Source organism: Archocentrus centrarchus, chromosome 15 (assembly GCF_007364275.1).
Source record: "Archocentrus centrarchus isolate MPI-CPG fArcCen1 chromosome 15, fArcCen1, whole genome shotgun sequence".
Lineage (NCBI taxonomy): Eukaryota > Metazoa > Chordata > Actinopteri > Cichliformes > Cichlidae > Archocentrus > Archocentrus centrarchus.
Window position 1 is genome coordinate 1,958,915 of NC_044360.1, and position 21,483 is coordinate 1,980,397.

Here is a 21,483-nt window from a genome sequence, read left to right on the forward strand (position 1 = left end):
TTTGGAACAGCCTCCATCAGCGGATTTAAACGAGTGCTGAAAACTCGTTTTCATAGCTTAACATTTCTTTAATCTTTCAGCCTTTACTTTTTGGCTATGGCTGTGAACAAATTTATGAACGTACGCTCGGCTGTGTGTTTGTGTACTGCAGTGTTTCTCAAACTGTGGGGCGCTCCCCACTGTGGTGCACAGGGTCATGACAGGTGGGACGCGAAGCGGAACAAATGTTGAGCATTGGATTAATTTTCACAGCGAAACAAGGAAGCGTTAACAGGTATGTTAGCTTAGCGGCTAGTGAAGTTCTCCACCGTCACCGTCTTGTGTGATGCCGCTTCGTTGAACCTTGCTTCGCTACGAAGGGGGGACGTGAAACGATTTCATCATCCGGCTAAGTGGGGCGTGATGGAAGAAGTTTGAGAACCACTGGTGCACTGGGATACGCGCGCCTCCTCAGTGTTTGTTTTATCCAAACTGTGAAGCACTTTGTGTGTTAAGTTTCAATTATTAATCACCAACAAAACACTAATGACTTTAAAATGGAAGCCAGTGACCTATGATCTTTACCCAACTAAAGGTCAAATCCCTGTAAAAACTATGGTAGGAAACGTGTTTATAATTAAAAATCTTTAAAAAGTCCTCGCTGTTCAAGGCAGTAATTACTGCCTGGTTCAATAAGTTAGATATACACATTTTAAATTAACGTCCTTGTAATAAAAGCCCATTAATAGATGCTTAATAAAATAATATGTAATGAGACTTAATAAACACACCACAACACACACACACACCACACACAGTGGTGCCATTCTTGTATAAAACAGTTCCAGGACACATTAACATCTGTGAGCTCGACAGGCTGTTCAAGTGATTAAAATTTAATGCTTAATGTTTTTAAGCTTTGTCTTTTTGTCCCCAGAAGAAGTCGAGTCACTATGCAATATGACCACAGATTTATATCCCCACACACACACACACACACACACAACTGGACTCTTCAATACACTAATCACACAGGACAATCCATTTAAGAGCCTAAAAAAAATTTGGTCCAAACAATCAGCGGGAGGCGAAGCGCTGCTCGACAGTGAGCCAGAATAACTGGATGATAACCCACCACCTCCACCACCTCCTCCCTTTAAAAGGGAGATTAAAGAGAGAGAGAGTGTGCGTGAATGTCTCTCACTCAGCGGACACCTTTCATGCCGTCCAATCACATCTAGTCAGAGAGGAGAGAGAGCGAGGGGGGTAATCTCGTCACAAGAGACAGGTTTAAATCTCGCTGTTTCAGTTTATAAAAGCCGTCACTAATCTGCTTTATAACGGAGAGATGGACAAAGATGGAGAGGGGAAGAGCGAGGAGAGCAGAAATTATATTGCAGAAAACAATAATCATGATTGTTTTGGTCAATATCATTCTGGCTCAGAGGGTTACCTATAGATCCTGGAATAGCAACTGCCACATGCAAAACTATGCATGCAAATTCAATTTCATATATATACTTATATAGCGCCAATTCAGAACAAGAGTTATGAATCAGTGTGTATGAGGAAGGCACATCACTAGCAGGTGTTCTGACTGTGAAGGCCAGCCTGAAACCTCCACTGTGGGATGTATGCCAGGGCAGATGGGGGCAACAAGGAGCTCAGGCAGCATCTGATTATCCCCCTGGGTCCAACCTGGGGTCTCCTCTCAGTTGGGAATGCCTGGAATAACGCCAAAAGGACGCATCCAGGAGGGATCCTGATCCAATGCCTGAACAACCTCGAATGACTCCTTTTAAAGTGAAAGGACTCAGCTCAGCTATGTTATCGTGATGGTCCAGTACAACACTCGCATCACTGTGGATGCAGCACCAACCTGCCAGTCAACCTCCCGCTCCACCTTCCCATCACCTGTGAACAAATCCCATCTCATCTCAACTCTTGCTTTGCCTGCAGTTTCACATGCAGCTCCACCTCTCGCTCATCATCACTTCTGGTTTCAAAACCCAAGACGGCAACTCAAGGTGCTCGTGGCATCACAACACGGTGGCTTCGTCCATCTTTGATACTGTCTGTGCTGAAGAGACTTGAGCAGATGTAGTGACCATGTCAGAGAAACTCGTGACTCTGAGCGATGACTTGACTTAAATTTCTTTGAGGTTTAGCTCCATCTTCACCCCAGAGGTTCAGTAAAATGCCACAAATATCCTGAGATATCTCAACTCGACTGCTTGGGAAAGAGCTCCTCCCCAGCACAGAGGAAGGTGCACACTTATTTTCATTTCAGACTTTTAAGACATTTGAATGAACCACGGAAAACCCTGGTAACGTGCCCAGTAGGTAAAGAAATAACCGATACCACCCAGTTCTAATCTACATATGCAGGCAGTGAAATTAAGGACAAATTTTATTTGTCTGTTTTTGTTTTCTCTTGTTGTTAAACGCAGATTGGAGGAGGTGAGGCTTCAGTGTGTTCAATATCTGCTGGTGTGGACAAACATCCAGCCTGAGTCCGAGTGTCCGTCAGTCCCTCAGTCCCAATCCCATTGTGTAATTGTGTTTGTTGGTCTGTCTGACCCAGTTGTTTGGGATGTTCTGTTCTGACAACAGCTGGCAGTCTGTGTGTGTGTGTGTGTAGTTAAAGAGACACACAATGGGGTATCATGCTGTGACTGTTTATTTTACAATGTGATGTGAGAATTTTGTATCTGCATGTGTGTGTGTGTGTGTGAGTGTGGGGAGGGTAATACTTACGTATGGACCTCAGGCTGCTCCATGAAGCGCTCCACACTAACAAAACAGAAACAAACACTGTCAACAACAGCGGTCAGGTGGGACTATGCTGAGCCTGTGTGTGTGTGTGTGTGTGTGTGTGTGTGTGTGTGTGTGTGTGTGGTGTGTGTGTGTGAGTGAGAGAGAGAGAGAGCTAGAGGCAGAGTGATTGAGACAAATGAAATGAATGAAAGGAGACAAGGGGTGAACAAACAGAGAAAACAGGAAATACATTAACACACATGCACGCACATCAGCACACACAACACACACACAGACACATACATGAATGGTTTAAGCTGGCTCCGCCCTCTGTGCTGCTGCCCTACTGAGCCGTTCACAGCGTGCACAGAGCCGCACACACGTGCAGCTTCTCTTGCTGCCTCGCTCATAAAGAGGAGCAGAAAATAAATCAAAGACCGTTCAATTCAGATGCTGTTTAACCCCGACTAATCAATCAAAAACATTAACACCACCAGCAGCAAATATAACGATGTTTAACCCCCGAGTGGGCAGTCTGGTTTAGTGACTACAGTGACCAAGTTATACAGGAACACATGAAATAGTCACGACTTTTAATCTCTTAATTTGGGTTTCTACTCATGAATTATCATCTGTTCTGTTTCCAAGTGCAGGAAATGCAGGTTCTCCACTTTCAAAGGTTGAAAAAGTCACATTTGGAGGCTGGAGAGGTTTGTGGTGATGTGAAACCGTGCTTAAATGCTACACAGGACAGATTTTTACCCACCCGGGTATTGTTACCCCCTCCTGGAGGGAGAACGGGGCAAAAAATTCCTATCTTTGTATAGGGAGTTGATAGAAACACCAGCGTGTCCAAACGGCATCACTGATTTAGGGTGATGTAGCAGCAGGACGCTGCCTCGCTGAGTCTCCAATTTAATGTGTCGAAAGAGCCGACTTCAAACTATGTACCAGTTTTAAACTGCGTTCATAGGCCAAGTAAAACCAGAGTTATGATCAATAATTTATGCCATGCTTTTCCGGTATATTGTCCTCAGGTGTGATGTGTGTTTGGTGCATGAAGAAAGGGTAAAAGTAGGATATTCTCTAGCAGGAAATGCTCATAAGCAAGCAAACAAGCAAAAAAATAAAATAAAATAAAAATCACGACATCCCCTTTCCTATTGGTGGAAAAATGCACCACATCAACCAATTAAAAAAATGATATGGCTGCATGTGGCCTTTGGCTGCTGAGGAACAGGTGAAAGTTGTGGGAATGACCGGGCAGAAGACAGACAGTGATATCGATGGCGAGTTTAGAAATCTGAAAGATTTGTGTGTTTGGAGTCTATCGTTATTGTGTAGTGTAGTGTGTTTAGTGTGTAGTGTAGTAATGGACAGGCAGATGCTGCCAAAAAGCCACCAAAGACAGACTCAAATTATCTCCAGGTGTACAACAGGAGGACAGACACACCTGGAAGTGTCAGGCCTGTGATGGCGCCCTCTGTCTGTGGTGAACAGGAACTGTTTTGTAGCCCTTTGTGTAACTGTCTTTAAATGCCGGTGGAATTGCAACCACATAGTTCTACTTTATGCAATGATTCTTTTTGCATAAAGTAGTAGTTACTATGGATTTCTTCATACATATTAAAATTGGGGTTCTGCAGATTCTATTGATGTATTATAGTCAGTTGAAATACTCCACAAAATGGTACTACAGCATGTATAAATGTACAGATATGGTCTGGCGGACTTGTTTACAATCAGGCATCTTATTGTGACACCTGATTGTAAACAGTTGTACAGAAATGCCTGAGGCACTGCCTGCATTTGTATATAACTCTGTTAGCTAAATTGGTACATAAGTATTTATATTTGTATTTGAAATATTTGTGTTGTAAGTTAGAGACATATTAAACGTGTTTGTGGTTTTCATAATCCATCACTCGGTTCCCTTGTTATCGCCCACCTGACAAATCGCACATTTTCTCTTTATAAGAGACAGATTTTTACAAAAAATGAAAATGATCATAAAATAAAACTTTTTAAACCTTGGAAAATGATGGGCATGGACAACAGGACCTCTGTGTTATCAGCTAAAACGTCTGCTGGGGCGGGGCTTGTTGTGCCCGGCACCACTTCTTGTTTTCATATATGTTATTTCAGGATCTGCCCACCGGCCTTCCTCCCCCTGACTCTGTGTGAAAAACCTCCAAAGGTGTCCAGGAGGTTTCCTGATAAGATGCCCAAACCACCTCAACCTGAAGGAGCTGTGCTCCAAGCTGCCTTCAGATTTCTGCGACTCTTGTTTTCCTCCGACAAAAAGCACTAAGGCCCAGTTTTATAAAACCCCTCCTCTGTGGTGTTTAGGTGGTCAGTTTTAGTTAGTCAAGCACTGATGCTCCTATTATTACCTGCAGGTTCGAATATGCTGAGCTCAAATTCAGAAAGAGCTTAAAATGAGGCCAATATTTTCCAAACACACACACACACACACACACACTGCAGACGAAAGTGTTAACAGGCAGCTGCTTGACCTCTGTGTGTGTGTGTGTGTTTTCTGGAAAACGAAAAATCCCCCCTCCCTTCCCTGAGAACTGACCGCAGGACAACCTCACACAGTTCACCTGAAGGTGTGAGTGTGTGTGCTGCACTGACAGACACAGCCAGGCAGTGACATTCCCACAGTCCTAAAAACATCAGCAGTTCACACACACACACACACACACACACACACACAGCTCTCCTTCCACAGTAAATCCACAACTGCCCATTTATAAAGCTTTACTTCGCTCTCAGATGAGTGCACACAAAGTTGTGAGCTGATTTTAACAGACACACACTCCCTCACACACACTACGGCAGGTAACTTGGCCAAAAAGTGTTTATGTTTTAGATTTTAGTAAATTTTAAACATTTTAACAGAAAACCTATTTTGAAACACCCATTTTTCTCCAGTTTCATCTCAGTTTGTAAAATACACAACTTCTATCTTCTGATTTGCGCCCCTGAACACAACTTTTCATCAGTTTGTGAGCCCTGCTGTGATGTATGGCTTGCAGACAGTGGCCGAGCCGAAGATGTTCAGATCTTCACTGGGAATGACCGGGATGGACAGGATTAGAGATGAGGAACAGCTCAGAGCCAGAGGCCGAGATGGTGCAGAGGAGGGAGGGTGGAGATACTGGACAGAGGATGATGAAGATGGAGCTGCCAGGGAGGACCTGAAGGCAGCTGCACTTCTTTCAGGTCCATGAAGAGGTTTCAGCCCTCATCAGAAAGGTTTCTACAGCTCCGGACACCTCCAGACACCTTTCTGATGAAAGCTGAAACCTCTTCATGGACCTAAAAGAAGTGCAGCTGCCTTCAACTCGAGCATTTAAAGGTTTAAGAGCGTCACTGCTTTCCAAATTTACACCTATCAATATATGTATTAACACTCACAACAGAGCAAACAGATCATTAACAGAGGTTTTGGACCCCAAGACAATCACCCTGCATCAAAGTCCTCATTGACTCATGTAGTTTATGATAAACTACAGCTGTGAACTGCATGCAGCAAAGTTCACCTAGTTCAATTTTCCAAATTGTTTAACATCAATGTGAAGTTGAGAAATATGCATTGCAAAAGAGTTAAAAAAAAAAAAGCAGCTGTTTTTTTTGTTGTTGTTTTTTAGGCAATGACAATAATTATGATTGAGCGGCGAGTCCAATTTTAACAAGTGAGCCCAGAATGAGACGTGGACTGAAACTCGTCTTTAACGTTTTAGGCTTTTGGGAAAAAAAGCTCGTCTTTTCCTCGTCTGCGCTTTACTGCGACAGAAATTTTGATCAAAGTTCACAAACTTTTGCATGTTGCTACAAGTGGATTTAAAGTGTGTGTGCTTTGTTTTTCAGTGTGTGTGCGTGTGTGTTTAAGAGACATACACACCTTTCCTTCAGGATGAACAAAGCTCCCAGCTGGACGAGGACGGTGGAGGCAAAAACTGCCAAAACCTCCAGTCTTTCAAACCTGGAGACAAATGTGAAGGAAAAAAAAACTGTGAGAGATCCACATGGGACACACCAACGCGCCGATTTAGAGAAGTCCTCTGGGAGAGATCTGAAAGCTTTCTTCCATAGGGTCTGTGCTGGGAGACGCTTTTGGCTCGTCAGGTGAAGCAATGCAGAAGTGCATTATGTCCAGCAGGGGGCGACTCCTGGCTTGTTCATTTTGTGCAACAAAGCCCTTTACGACCTAAGTAATTTTGGGTTTTTGAGTGCTAAATTGGTGTTTACTGCAGCAGCTTCAGTGGGCTGAGGGGGGTAACGGATGTTCACTATCTACAGGTTTGGAGATTCGGTTCAGATCCTGCAGCACTCTGTAAAACTTTCCCTCCCACACAAGATCACAGCTGACCGATGATGGCTGTTCTCTGTCAGTTAAAACTGTAAAGGCAGTAAATTAAGAATAAAGAAAGAAGCTTATGCAATGAAAATAGCCAAATGTCTGTTCTTCCAGGGCGGCACAAACCCGAGCACGAAGCCCGAGGTCGGCTCCAAGCCTCGGGACGTGTCCCTGCTTTGGGTTCAGACTTTAATGTTCATACACAGAAACACAGCCTGATATAACCCCTCCACAGGGAGAGAAATGACCCACTTCAAATTCTAACCACCACTTTACTCTGCCCCAAAGATACAATAATGACCGCGAGGTCGCAATGAGAGCAAACCGCTGACGCCTCTGAGGTCTGAACAGTCTTATCTAAATTTACTCAAATATAAATGACATCTCACTGCAGTAACCTGAACCAAGATGTTCCATAGCTGCAGATTCGTGTCAAATCAAACCAAAGCGAGCATCAGCCTCTGGGCTGAAAGATGAAGCCACAACTCAAGAGCCAAAACCTGCAGTTCCTCTGATGTCCACTAGAGGCTCCAGCAGTGAGTCGGTCCCCAACCAGCAAAATAAACATGTTTACAGCCTGCTGCAAAAATCTGCTGGTCTCTATAACAACTGTACAGGGGATGGATTTAAGTTACATGCACTTTATATAACAATACTTTAGTAACTTTTAATAAATAAGCTCAGAAGATTTCCCTATAAATGGCTTAGATTTACTATTACAACACAATAAACAATACTTGCATTGTGTGTGAGGAGACAGCGATCGCAGCTTGTGTGAAAAGAAACCAAATCACAGGAAAAAGCTGCAAGTTTCCAATCAGCTGATTCAGACCAGAGTAAACGAAGCACAGGTGTGAAACCGCCCTTAAACAAAGCACTGCAGGAAAATGTGACCAATAACCATTTTGACCTTCTTGTCAGATGAAGACACATTTTTTGAGCTCGACACCTAAAATTCGTAGAGGAACTCTTTGATTTCCAGGTGCCTCTTTAGCCCCCTCCTAAAAACTGATGCACTTGGGCTGAAGGCAGTAGCTTCTCCTGACCCTGTGTGTCTTTAGTAAATCCCAACAGTGGGCTTTTCCCAACAGAAGAGGTTTTGGTGCTGTGCACACAGTAAATCTGGCCCTAAGACTTCCTGGAACCAGGTGTACACAGAGAGTAAAGGCGGTGACGTGAATAGATACAAAGACACTGCACTACGAACAGACTCAGTCACAACTCTGAAGGAGAAAAGGCCGAACTTGGCTGTGCAGTTTGAGACTCGGCTGCTTAAGCTGGGGTCCTCCTAAGCCTTTATGTCTGAGTCCAATCGCTCGGACCGTTTCTAAAAATCTCTGAACTTTTCAGACAGACGCCGGCGTCGTCACCCCGCTCGCTCTGGCAGCCGATCATGTGGGCGGGACTCGTCACCAAGGAAAACGGGGCTGTCTATTTCCGAGCTGATAAGCCAGACAGAGACAGAAACGGGGCGACGCGAGTCCATCACACAACGGTGGCGAGAGCGGTGATGTGTTGTCAGGATACTGTTGCCATAGAGACAGAAACCACAGATGTGGATGAAGTGATTAGATTTGTCCAGCGCCCTTCAGTCAGGGAAAAACTGAACATTTTTGGATGTTGTGTTATTTCATCACTCCTACAAATAATTCTATTTTAATTCTTTTGTTTTAATCAATCATTATTGTGTCATAGAAAGTTTCAACATTTCCAAACATGACTTTAAACTGCTCATTTTGCCTGACCAACAAAATCTAATTACATGAAATGCATTAAAGTTCAAAAACAAGAAAAACCCTAAAAAGAATCCGGTGTTTTCATGTGACTCTGCAGTCCTGTAAACACTGACTCCTCCCCCTGACTCAGCAGCAATAAGCTGCAGCGATGTTTCCTGTGTGACGTCATCAGTCCGTCACATGACTGTGGAGGAGTTTGGTCCGCTCTCCTTCACAGCGTAGCTTTAGCTCAGTGAGGTTTGCAGCATTCATTCCTGCACAGCTCTCTGAAGGCCCCCCCACAGCAGTCAGCAGGCTGAGGTCTGGACTCTGGGGGCCGCTGCAGCAGCTTCGGTCTCGCTGCTGTGCTCGGATCGTCGTCCTGTTGGTGACCCGGTTTGGTCCCAGCTTCAGCTGTGGGACGGACGGCCTCACGTGAGCCTCTAGAAGACTTTGGTCTACAGAGGAGTTCGTGGTCCACTCAGAGACTGCAGGGAGCCCAGATCCTCCGCCCTCCTCCACCGTGCCGACAGCTGCTCTGAGGTGTTGGTGCTGACGTGCTGAGTTTGGTTTCCTCCAAACGTGCTGCTGTGCATGATGGACAAACATCTGCACTTTGGTCTGTTTGTTCCAGAAGTCTTTGTTCAGATGCAGCTTTGCAGACCTGAGCTGTGCTGCCATGTTCTCTTTAGAGAGAAGAGGCTTTCTCCTGGAAACACTTCCAAACAGCCAGACCTGTTCAGTTTGTTTCTAATTGGACTGTGATGAACTTTAACCTTTAACATGCTGACCGAGGCCTGTAGAGTCTGAGATGGAGCTCTGGGGTTTTCCTCAGAGTGAATTTGCTGTGACGTCCACTCCTGACAATACTGTAACACACCTGAATGCTCCAGAGCAGCAAACTGCCCAAACCTCTGTGTTTATAGAGGTCACCACACTGCTGATGATCAGTTAATCAATGCATTTGATCAGCAGCACCTGACTGCTTCGCCCTTTCTTAACTCCTGTGGAAGCAGTAAGGGTGGAGTGAGTTTTTCAAAGAACTGCACAGAGTCACATGACTGTAAGCTATAATAAAACAATAACAAATACATACGTGTGTGTGTGTGTGTGTGTGTGGTTATTGTTCAGACATGGCGTTCTTTATGTTTAAGTGTGTGTGAAAGACTCCATTCAGTGCCATTAGTCCAACCAATGACCCGATGAAGGACACCTTCAGGTTACAGGTTGTCCCTCTCTACTGGGACGGCAGAGTGGGGAAACCCACAGACGACTCCTAAATAAAATCCCACATAGTTCCCACTGCCGCCGGTTCAAAGGTCGGCGGTTAATCTATACAGGCACCAGCTGCTGTCTGCCAGTTAGACATCCTCATGTGTGCCTCTCGTCCTAATTAAAGATTAAATCACTGATTTATTCATTTGAGTCAGGATGCGTTATTACCAGACGACACGTCGCTGACTTCGAGAAGTGACTCACTGCTCATCCTGGAAATGTCCTTAACACTAATTAATCAACACCGTGTTGTCGGGTGCTGATGGTGCTGATGCTGATGATGTTTTGGGGAAAACAGAATTAGAAGCTGCCTCCGCCGATTCGGTTTGACAGTCCTGTCACAGCGCAGAGCCGCTCTGATCACACGGCACTGACAGCTGTGCTATTCAGGGTTTATGATTGTTTCGAAACATTTTGGCCTGTCTGAACATTCATTCAGCTATTTTACTCCATACATCCACTTTATTCTATTGTATTCAACTCGTTCCAGTCACACTTTAATGTAATATATTCAACTTTTAGTTACTTTTACCTTTATTGCATCTATATTTTTACTGAAGACATTTTATTGTTATTCTATTTGGCTTAAGCTTTTGTTTTTAGTAGTCTGTATTTATTGTTTGAGATAATTAAAGGACAGCTTAATAAAACTATTATGCTGCTAATTTTGACATGTTTGCGTGCTTTCTTCAGAGTTAAACTTACTCGTGCATGGAGCAGAAAACCAATCAAATTTATATGATAACGTCAGGTCGCCATCATCAGGTTAATGTTTAGGATATTATTTTTTGTTTGATTTCCTTTATGATATTGTAGATTTACTGGTTTGTGTTTTTTATACAGTACGGTTTTATTTTACTCACTGACTGCAGCTTATTGAGTATTTCAAACTGTTTATCCAGCATTATTTCATTGTTTATTTTCTAAAAATATTCTAAACATACTTCGAGCATACTTACAGGTCATTGATCATTTCAGGCACAGACGCTCCGCCCACCCGCTGTTCAAACCTTCGGTTCGTAACGGGCACCCAATCAGAGAAATCTTGGTTTAAAGGAGGAGTCGCTAAAACAGTTTGAGGCTGATCTTAGAGACTACAACAGGGCCCAGCATAAGTTAAATAAAGATTATTTTGAGCTGTGAATCATGCAAAGCAGCTCTAGTAGAATCCAATAATAAAATATGGAGCTGGAAATGAGGAGAATAGATGCACTTTAAATAAAGTGCTATAGTTTCCTTGACAAACCACCTGTGGTCCAATGAACCTGCAGCCTGAGGTCCTCAGACATGGATCAGCTAATTTCTGAAAAGACAAGTTGGTTAAAGTGGGCTGTAAGCCATTCACTTACTGAAAGTCCACGAAGGGACACACACACACACGCACCAACAAAAGGCTCAGATAAACAAACACACACATATACAACCACAGATAAACATGAACACACACACACACACACACACACACACACACAACACACACACCACACACAGTATTATGGGTGTCAACTGAAGCTGAAAAGCAGATTTCCACACAATCACCACTCTCTTACACCTCAAGGTCAGAGGTCACCTGTCAGCTGCAAAAGCCCTGTTTAGCCAGCTCACTGACACACACCCACGCACAAACGCATACACCCCCCCCCACACACACACACACATACATACAGTCAGACTGCTGTGTGTGTGTGTGTTGATGATTAATTTAGCCAAATTGCGTCGACAGTAACAGAAGCTTCACCATAGATGTTACATTTGTGTGTGTGTGTGTGTGTGTGTGTTTGCATTTATGTGCAGTGTGACACTGCCAAATGAGAGAACATAAACAAATACAGATGGAGCATTAACCAAAGGAGAGAGTTGATACTGATTATATTCTTGTCAGTAGAGACTGTGGGAAATATAAACCAGCAGGTAGCTAAAATAAAACACAGGTTTGGACCTGGAAAATGAATCTACAGCAAAACCTGAGCTGAAATACAACTACAGAAGGTTTCTACTAATTTTACTTTTTATTCCAGAAAGGATTTCAAACTTCTGTCTGTATCAAAGGCTGACATTTACCAAATAAGATCCCACAGAGCTGCATGGAAATCCTAGAACATAACTATAAAATAATACTTGGTCAAACTTAAGACTTAAGAAAAAAGTACAGCAAACTATAGACTGTATATAAAAGATAGACATAGCCACCGTGCCATCACTCATTGCTTTGCGATGTCCCATTTTTCGGCCTCAACTTTAGCATTTTACACAGGTACAGATAACTGCTAATAAGCACTCAGCAACATCCCCAAAAAAATGCTACAATTTCAGCAGCAGTTCCACCTTCTTGGACGGTCTGTTAGTCCAATGAAGCCACAGCAGCCATATTATTGGTCAGTTCAGGGACTCCAGTTAGCTCAGGTGAAGCCTAGCAGACAGCTAACAACTACAGCCACCTGTGTCGCCATCCACCTGTCAGTCAGAGAGGTCACGCCCCTAATAATTCAAACTTTAAACAGGTGAGTTATAGAAACATCCTCCCCCGTACAGCTGTTACGAAGGGGGGAAATTATCTACAGAGACCAAAACAGTTTCTGCATCAGCTGTAAACATGTTGATTTCTGCTGGAAAGTTTAACATGGGAGTCTATGAGGACTGACTCACTGTGGCGCCTCTGCTGGACAGCAGAAGAACTGCAGGTTTTTGGACTTCACTTTTCAGCCTGGAGGTTGCTTGCTCTAAACCAAGCAGTATTTACTCATATATGAACCTTTTTAATGCAGATGTGAATATTTTATTTAAAGATCCTGCATATTTTTAACAGGATAAATTGTTTTTGAAGTATGTTTTTTACTAGGACTGTGAGAGTGCTGTAAAATATGCTCTGAATTATTATGGTGGACTCACCCAAATGAGTAGACCTGACTGGGTTTCTTCATGGTCACCCAGGAGCTGATGAGACAGGTGATTAAACTGCAGGTCAGAGGAAGGAGAAGAGGAGGAGGAGGATGAGAGGAAGGAAGGGTGATGGCAGGGAAAGAGAAAAATCAGTGATTGATGGAGGGATGGAGGAGGACAGATGAGAGATGGGCAGATAGGCAGAGTCAGTGAGAGACAAGTGGCAGACAAAAGAAACAAACACGACACAGAGGTCGGACGAAGTTCACCTCCTCTTCGTTTATCGTTCATTCATAATCTCAGAAATTATTTTTCATGAGGAGGAGAACGTCATCATGAAAACAAAGTATAGGCACACCTCCGGTTGTGTATTTAGCAATTAATTTCATAGCAAGTGCCGGCAACCTCCAGCAACCAGTCGCCGGTCTTAATTTAATCTGGGAACACACATTTTCCCTCATGAGCGGTGGTTGATGGACAGGCACCGACTAGTATTTGTGTTTATCAATTATCTAATACTATAATTATCTAATACTATACTGCCACTTTTAAATTAACTATTTCAACTCTAATGCATTAATAGAAACAGAGGGAAACTTGAGGACTTTTTAAAAATATTTGATACAAACAGTGATATGAAGTAACAGAGCAGGACGCACTCACCTGAACAGGTCGAAGATGGTGAGGTAAGTGTAGGCAGTTAAAGCTGAAATGAAGAACCAAAGACACTGAGTTAGTGTTTTTAAACCACTGAATTCAATATTTTACCAGCATCACAGGTTCATATTCTGGATGTATTTTTTTTATTATTTGACTGTTTGCTGAAGCTTGTCTGCACAAAAAAATGGTAATTAGAATAATGACACCATTGTTACAATTAGCCAATAAGATTTTTTCCCTTTCAAAAAAAAAAAAACATTTAAATTATCCCCTTTAAGTGAACATATCATAAATATGACTTACTAATATAGTATAAGGGAGTACAATTAAACAGCAGAATCAACACGTCTCCAACACTTTTCTAAACTCTCCATGACTGAGTTTGAAAAACAGCACAGTGATAGTTTTTGAAGTTTGACCTGCTGACCTGTCGTCATTATTCGGTGGTTACAGCTACAGCAGAGGCTGAGAAACCAATGATCAATATTTTCCACTGTCGTTCTAAAGGTGCTAGAATCAGTCTGCTGGCAACAAACTGAAAAATGCCCAAATGCTTGAATGAGGAGGGACACACAACCAATACGGCGAAGAGAACAGAACAAAGTTTGTATCAGCTGCTGAACCTGAGCACAAGCGTGCAGAAAACCCCCTCTTTAGGAGGAAGCACTATAAAATGATAAATTCACTATATAGCAGCGGCATCCTGTCAGGACAAGCAAGGCAAGCAGTGCTTACCCAGTGAAATCTAGAAATAAACTTCAATTAAAACCAAAGTAAAAATGAAATTCCAAATTGCTGCCTCTCATTTCTTCAGATATATTCAGCTTCGCAGTTTTCTCTCTTCCTAGTTCAGTCACTTTTCCTTACTACTACTGAGCTCCTGAAACTATTCTTGTTTTAGGCCCTCACTCTAAAGGACCCATTGGCAAAATTTATAGTGCAATCTATTCTGATAACATGGAACCTCTGGCTGATACTAAAAGAAAGTGGGAGGAAGAACTGATGATATCTCTCCTTACTTCTCAAACAGCATTCTATCCTATTAGCTTCTCTCATTGCCTGTTTGCATCTATCCTTTAAATGTCTCTGGAAGCAGGCGTAACTCTGCTCGACTTTGATTTGTGTTTCTGTTCCCGTTAGCAATGGCCTGAGCGCGTCAAGGGAGATGCTAGACAAACTGCCGCTGCTGGTTCTGCTTTCACTGCCCTGAGATCAGTTACCATCTGCATGTTACGTGGAAACAGACCTAGCATTAGCAAGTAAACGGCTTCTTTGATTTACCATCTTAACAATTACGTTTTCTCTTACTAACCACTTTGGCCAACGTGTAATATTGAGGAGTTAAGAGTGTAGTGTGAAGAAGTTTTTATTAACTCCTTTAGCACGTTAGCAAAGAAAGCTTTGAAGACATAGAGGGGACACTCCGTACAGCAAACTGAACAGGTGCAGACTTTACCAGCATTTTTGAATTAGTAACTACATTTAAATAGTGCTTTTCTGGTCTTATTTACAACTCAAGGCACCTCACACTACAAGCCACATTTACACCCACACATTAATACAGCAATCTGTCTATCACAAACACACATATAGACTGATGAATGCATTTGGGACAATTTGGGGTTCTGTATTTGGACCTTCCAAGCCACTGCAGATTATTTTAGGATGCTAAAATAATCCCCAGGCTTAGTGAAATCTAATATTTTTACCCAGTTTAGGGCATTTTGTTAGCATTTCATCCCTGAATTGTATATTGTGAGGTTTACTGTTCATAAATTAACTTCCATGTAATCCAGTAGTTGTCTGTACAATCATGGGAACACATGAACAGCTGAGTTATGACTGTGCCAAATAAAGTGGGCTGGGTTATACAGATTGTTTACTACTAGGGTTTAATATTTTTCCCGAAAATGACATGAATCAAATCCCGGGAAATGACGAGCCATTTCCCGGGAATCCCGGGAAAAAGTTTATTTATTTTTTTATTTTAATTAGGCCTTCTGTAGCCTGTGTCGGCCTTAACCTATTGTGATATTGTAGAGGTAGCTTTCCAGCTATGTCCTGTTATGCCCAGTAGGGGGCAACGTCGGCTTGATTAACGCAATAAAACCTACATCTCGACATTCGAGTGCTCGAGCTATGCGGTGTTGTATCGTTCCTCAACACTCCCTTAACAAATATAATTCGAATATTCCTCCATTGTACATGGAATTATACCAAGATATTTTACAACTGCTGGTGCAAAACAATACGGTTCATCTCCACAGCATTGATAAAGGCTCAGCCACGCTGTCGTGGCGACATCTGTTGCACTATATCTCCACCAGTGGAACGCTGTAATAGTCATTGAAAAGTTAACTACCGTACTTCACTACAATATGACATAACACAGGGCCTTGAGTAATGCACTACGACTTGGTCATTGCCATTCTGGCAACAGCAAATTTATAACACCGTGTCTGAGGGTTAAAGTAGGTTCGCTGTGTTAATCTCAAAAACTGGCCAATCCTTATAGCCTAAAAATATACATTTTACTCAACTCCATTTTAAAAGCGAATATGTTAAAGCAATCTATTTCATGATAATTTCTTCACACATTAGGCCCGTATCCTAATTCATGATTGTTAGTAAGCGGCTGCAAACGAGGAAAAGAAACACTCGAAGTTAAACAGATATTTCTTTATTGTTCAGGGCAGGCATATTTTATAGGCTATATAATGCAATATAACAATATATAATAATATAAAATTATATAATACAAATACCTTAGGGTAAACACATTGCCTACGATTTCAACAAATTAAAGAGGAAAAAAGTACAACTGTGTAATACCTCTATTAAAACGCTTGAGATGAAGGCTGAAGCCTTAAACGGAGGCTGAATGTGCCTGAAATGAAGAGTAATGCTTTTCGCATTAAACAAACCCTTCTCTCAATATTTCCTTAAATTTAACATTCTGAAGCTTTCTTTTCTTTCTGAAAGTCAAATCGACGCGCGCGACTTTTTTCCCGGTTTCCCGTCTAACGTTTCCCGGGAAACGGGAAATGGTTCTGATCGCATTTCCCGGGAATCCCGGATCCCGGGATTAAACCCTATTTACTACAAGCTTATCTGCTAGCCACTAAATCAGTCACTGAGTTAACAAGTCAGTAAATCATGCGGGCAGACAGTCAGCCAGGCTTTCACCGAGTTAATCACCCAGACTAATTACCTGGCTTGCTTCCAGCCAGGTAAGCTGAAGCGGCAGTTAGCCAGTTAGTAGACCAATTAGGCAGTCAGCCACAAAGTAATCAGTCGGTTAACCAGCCAGATACAAAGACTGGCCTGGTTTAAACCCTGCCAACCTGCCAGTTTGTCTGTCAATCTTTCAGTCAGTCTGTCCTAATGCCTGCCAACCAGCTTCCTGTAATCAGGCTGTGCTGTGGGGGATGAGGAGAGCGGATTAGAGCGGCTTTGTGCTGAGAGGAACATTTGTTTCCCCACCAACGCCATCCATGTTGGCCAACCTGACGCCCTGTAATCCTGACAGAGAGGCCCCGCGGCAAAAACCCAGAGAGAGGCAGACGGACAGACAGGGAGACGGGCGGGAGGGCTGAGTGACAGATCGACAGGCTGGGAGAGGGAGGCAGAGGAAGACTGGATGGATCGAGGCAGGAAGACGGGCAGAGAGAGGGAGGTGAGAAGGCGGATAGACAGCATGATGGACGTGTAGACAGACGGGTGCAAAGAGGGAAAGTGAAAGAGTGAGAAAGAGTGAGAGACAATCCCTAAATGTGGTGAAAATAGACTAAAAAAGGAGAGAATGGACTGAAGAAAGCATTTTATAACCAAATAAACTTGATTAATTCAACCATGTGAGTACATTTTGGATTCAAACTGTCAACATGGATTGATTTTATCCTCGTGGAGTGATTACACGTACAGGTACGACCAGTCTGCAACCAAATAAGGCAGTGAGTTTGTACTAATAGCATTTTAAACTTTCATGATCACAAAGTTGTAATAAATAGTTCATGGAAAAAGATTTCAGTCCCCACTTTAAGGCCTTCTGACCTCAGAGCTGTAAGAACTACTCACATCCTTTAGATTTGTGGCTAACAGGTGCGGCTCTAATAAACCATTGATAAATTATTTATATTTGGATGTGTAGGAACCTCCTCAGTACTCTGGATCAATAACCCACATTTAATACATTTTATTAAAATCTAAGTTAAAGATGCAGGTCCCACTGGAACCCTACGGCCCCTCCAGCAGGACGGTAACCCTATCCTACTCTGGCCCCTCACCCAGGACCAATCTGTCCCACAAAATGGCTCCTGGGATCACTTGGGCTCACAAAGCCCTCGGCTCACAAAGCCCTCCACCACAACAAGGTGATGCTCCACGGAGGAGTTCCTGCTGCCACCTTGCACTGATTTTCTTCATAACGTCTCTGGACAGGCGGTGCCACGGAGCGCAGTGTGTCGGGTTCGATGGTTGATTGTGTTAGATTCAGGAAGCCTCCAGTTCAGATCGTGGCAGTTTGAAACTAAGTGTGGAGCAGCAGAAATGAGGACTGTCACTTCTGAGTCTGAGGCTATGGTTCTCTTAGATAAAAAGGACACATTTCATATGCCATAACTTTGAGCTGCCACCTATCCCAGATGGTGATATGAGCCTGAAAGTTTACCCAGAATGCACTTTTTTGAAGTTTTATCCGGTGGATTATCAGAAACAGATCAAACCTCGAGCTTACCGACGCTTGTGTCTGATCCTCTACGTCAGAGGCATTAAACTGCCTCAGTTTGCTAACGAAACTATGACATATCCCATGATGCTGACGCTCAAAGGTGGCCACAGGACCCAGAATTTGCCTTCAGACTGTGACTCTTGGAGTGGGTGTAAACAGTTTTTAACAGAGTTCTCAGGCCTGAAGGTTTCGTGTGGATATCTCCTGTACTTATGAAGTCATGAGGCTCAAAAATGATGACAAAAAAACACCAAATTTGAACCCACCCTCCTATGAACTCTGAAGGCCTTTCACAGTATGAAAATAAATTTAGCCTCATTACATATACTCAACGAAAAGTCTCAAAGAAAATCAGCTGATGGATTTTATATGGAACGACCCACAATAACAACACAGTGGAGTGAAATATACATAGTTTTCAAAACTGAGGACGGTACCGTTCACCTTTCTTTTGCTGCACCCTGATTTTATTTTGATATGCAGCAGCTCATCTCTCCACAGGGATCAATGAGGGTTGATGTCATTGTGTTGAATTAAAAGCTGCAGACAATAAAAGCAATAATAATACAAACGCTGACATCACAGTGACCCTGAAACAGGCCGCAGCAAATCAATACCTGGGCTGAAATTTCCCCTTGCTGTGCTCAGATAGGTTTACATGTACACCGCAGCACAAACACACACACAAACACACACACACACACACTTATAGAGAGGAAAGCCGGTTCAGTTCCTCTCCTAGTCTCCTGCTTACAAACACTGACACCCAGAGGACGTGTGGATGTGATACCAGAGCTGCAAACAGAGCAGACGGGACATTATTCATCTGTAACACACACTCACTAAAAGGAACAGATGGAGAACATCACACACACACACACACACACACACACATATATTAGCACATGTACAGACATAAAGGCCCCAGAGGACCTGAACTCAATACTCAGAAGAGAACGAGAGGATTAAGATCCCTGTGTTTGTTTTCAGAAATGATCGATGGATGTGAGGGGAGCAAATCTGTCACAACCACTTCTCTCTTCTTTTTTTTTTTTTTTTGGGGGGGGGGGGGGGGGGGGGGGGTGGGGGGGGGGGGGGGGGGGGGGGGGGGGGGGGGGGGGGGGGGGGGGTTGGGGGGGGGTAATTCTTCCACTCTACATCTTTCTCACTTTTCTTTGTACTCAAACAGCAAAGAAAGAAGTAAGGAAAGCAAAGATGTTAAGAGAAGAAGTAAGCAGCCAGGGGTGGATGGACAGATGAGAGAGGAGAAATACGAGCAGGAGAATGAATATTTAATGCTGTCTGCAGAGGAGCAGCCCAAACACACAACACACACACACACACCACACACACACAACACACAAACACACACACCACACATCAGTCAGAATTAAAAGTATAAGCACTTAGAGATGCAGCACCTTCATTATGTGGATACGTAACTCATGCGGCTCTCAACAGGTGTACATTTAAAGCAGAGCTCAGGATCCATGTGGCCCTTTTTCTAAGAAAGTTTCTACAACTGCAGCCGTGTTTCCCGCAGATCCTGATTCCGATCTGTCACAGGAGGGCATCCAAATCAGCTGCCTCTCCCGTAAGGGTCGCATCCCGATGACAGTCTAAGACTGCAGCTGGAAGTCCTGTTCTGCTTTCACCTAATCAGTGCTAATAAAAGACTAATAAATACCAATGAAACTGGAGCTCAGCGTTCTTGGATGGTCCGTCAGTACAATGAAGTGCACAGCCCGCCATATTATTCTACATCAGGCTGTAAACATATTTATTTCTGCTGTAAAGTTGGACATTTAACATGGGAGTCTATGGGGACTAACTGACTCCTGGAGCCTCCAGTGGGCATTAGAGAACTGCAGTTTTTGGAAGCGTTAGCGCCGCGGTTGCCTCTTGGTCTACTTAACCTCCTGAGACCCTGCGTCCACATATGGGGGACATACATTTTGGCTTTGCTGCACCTTATACTTCATTGTGCTCAAGGGTATTTTATACTTTGTTAAGTCATGTTTTTGTTGTGTTATGCTATAAATAATCCCAGTGTCCACATCTGAGGACATCTTTTTTCTCACCAAAGTATGTAACAACCATGTAACAAAATACAACTTCCTGTTCAAAGCGGAAGCTTAGTATATACACATTTCAGGTCCATCTAATCACAAATATCTAGGAGAACTGAAAAATGCAGTCGCAACAGGAGCTCTCAGGAGGTTAAACAAAAGCAGCCTGAGAAGACTGCTGCTTTGAATTGAAGCTATTTAAACCAACTGGCTTCACCAAAATGATTACCACACTGAAGACCCCAAAACCTACAGCAGTAAACAGGCCTCCATCCTGCTGTGTAAAGTCACACCCAGGGCAGTGTCTCGATTTCTTGGACAATGTGAAATCCTGAGGCTGAGGCGCCCAAAGCAAAATAGATCAAATGAAAAGCTGTCAGTCTTTTTTTTATGCCACACGAGGCTGCAGCTCCAGGTAATAACGTACAACTCCCACCTCAGGGCTTTGTGTTAGGCCATAAAAAGGTCCAGATAATCTTAAAAAGAAAGAAAAACTCAGATTATATCGTCATTTTTTGCTGGCCTCAAACAAACTCACGAGAAACACACACACACACACACACAACACCACACACACACACACCATAAGGATGTGCTAACCACAGCAGATAACAGCTTAGTGTCACTGGTTCCGGCAACCAGTAAACTGAGATGTAGAAGCACACACACACACACACACACACACACACCACACACACACACCCACACAACAACACACACACACCACACACACACACACACACACACACACACACAGAGCGTGGGTCGGGTGTCAGGTCAGCTCTTATGTGCAGATGTAAACTAAAGCTTCTATCGAGCGCCTCAACTGCTGCGGCGAGGAGGAGGATCCCCGGGGACGAGGGGGGGGAGACGAGGAGGAGGCAGAGGAGACAGCTGGGACACGGACAGACGAGTGAATGAGAGGAAGAGCAGCGCTGCTGACCACTGAAGAGGAAACATTAAACTGGAGAAGGCAACGCACACACGAGATGACACACGCCACACAAACGAGTGATCACAACACTGCTTATGAATATCAGCACGCAAAACCCA

The 21,483-nt window shown here is 43.4% G+C and overlaps 1 protein-coding gene across 1 annotated transcript in view; it reads right to left on the bottom strand.

Moving 5' to 3' along the window:
* Window positions 1–21,483, bottom strand: part of slc30a6 (solute carrier family 30 member 6) — a 63,627-nt gene that overhangs the window by 21,271 nt on the left and 20,873 nt on the right. The window contains exons 5-8 of the mRNA XM_030748064.1: window positions 13,636–13,678; window positions 12,982–13,047; window positions 6,647–6,727; window positions 2,737–2,772 (exon numbers count right to left, since the gene is read on the bottom strand). Coding sequence (XP_030603924.1) covers window positions 2,737–2,772; window positions 6,647–6,727; window positions 12,982–13,047; window positions 13,636–13,678 — 226 coding nt within the window. The remainder of the gene's footprint in view (window positions 1–2,736; window positions 2,773–6,646; window positions 6,728–12,981; window positions 13,048–13,635; window positions 13,679–21,483) is intronic.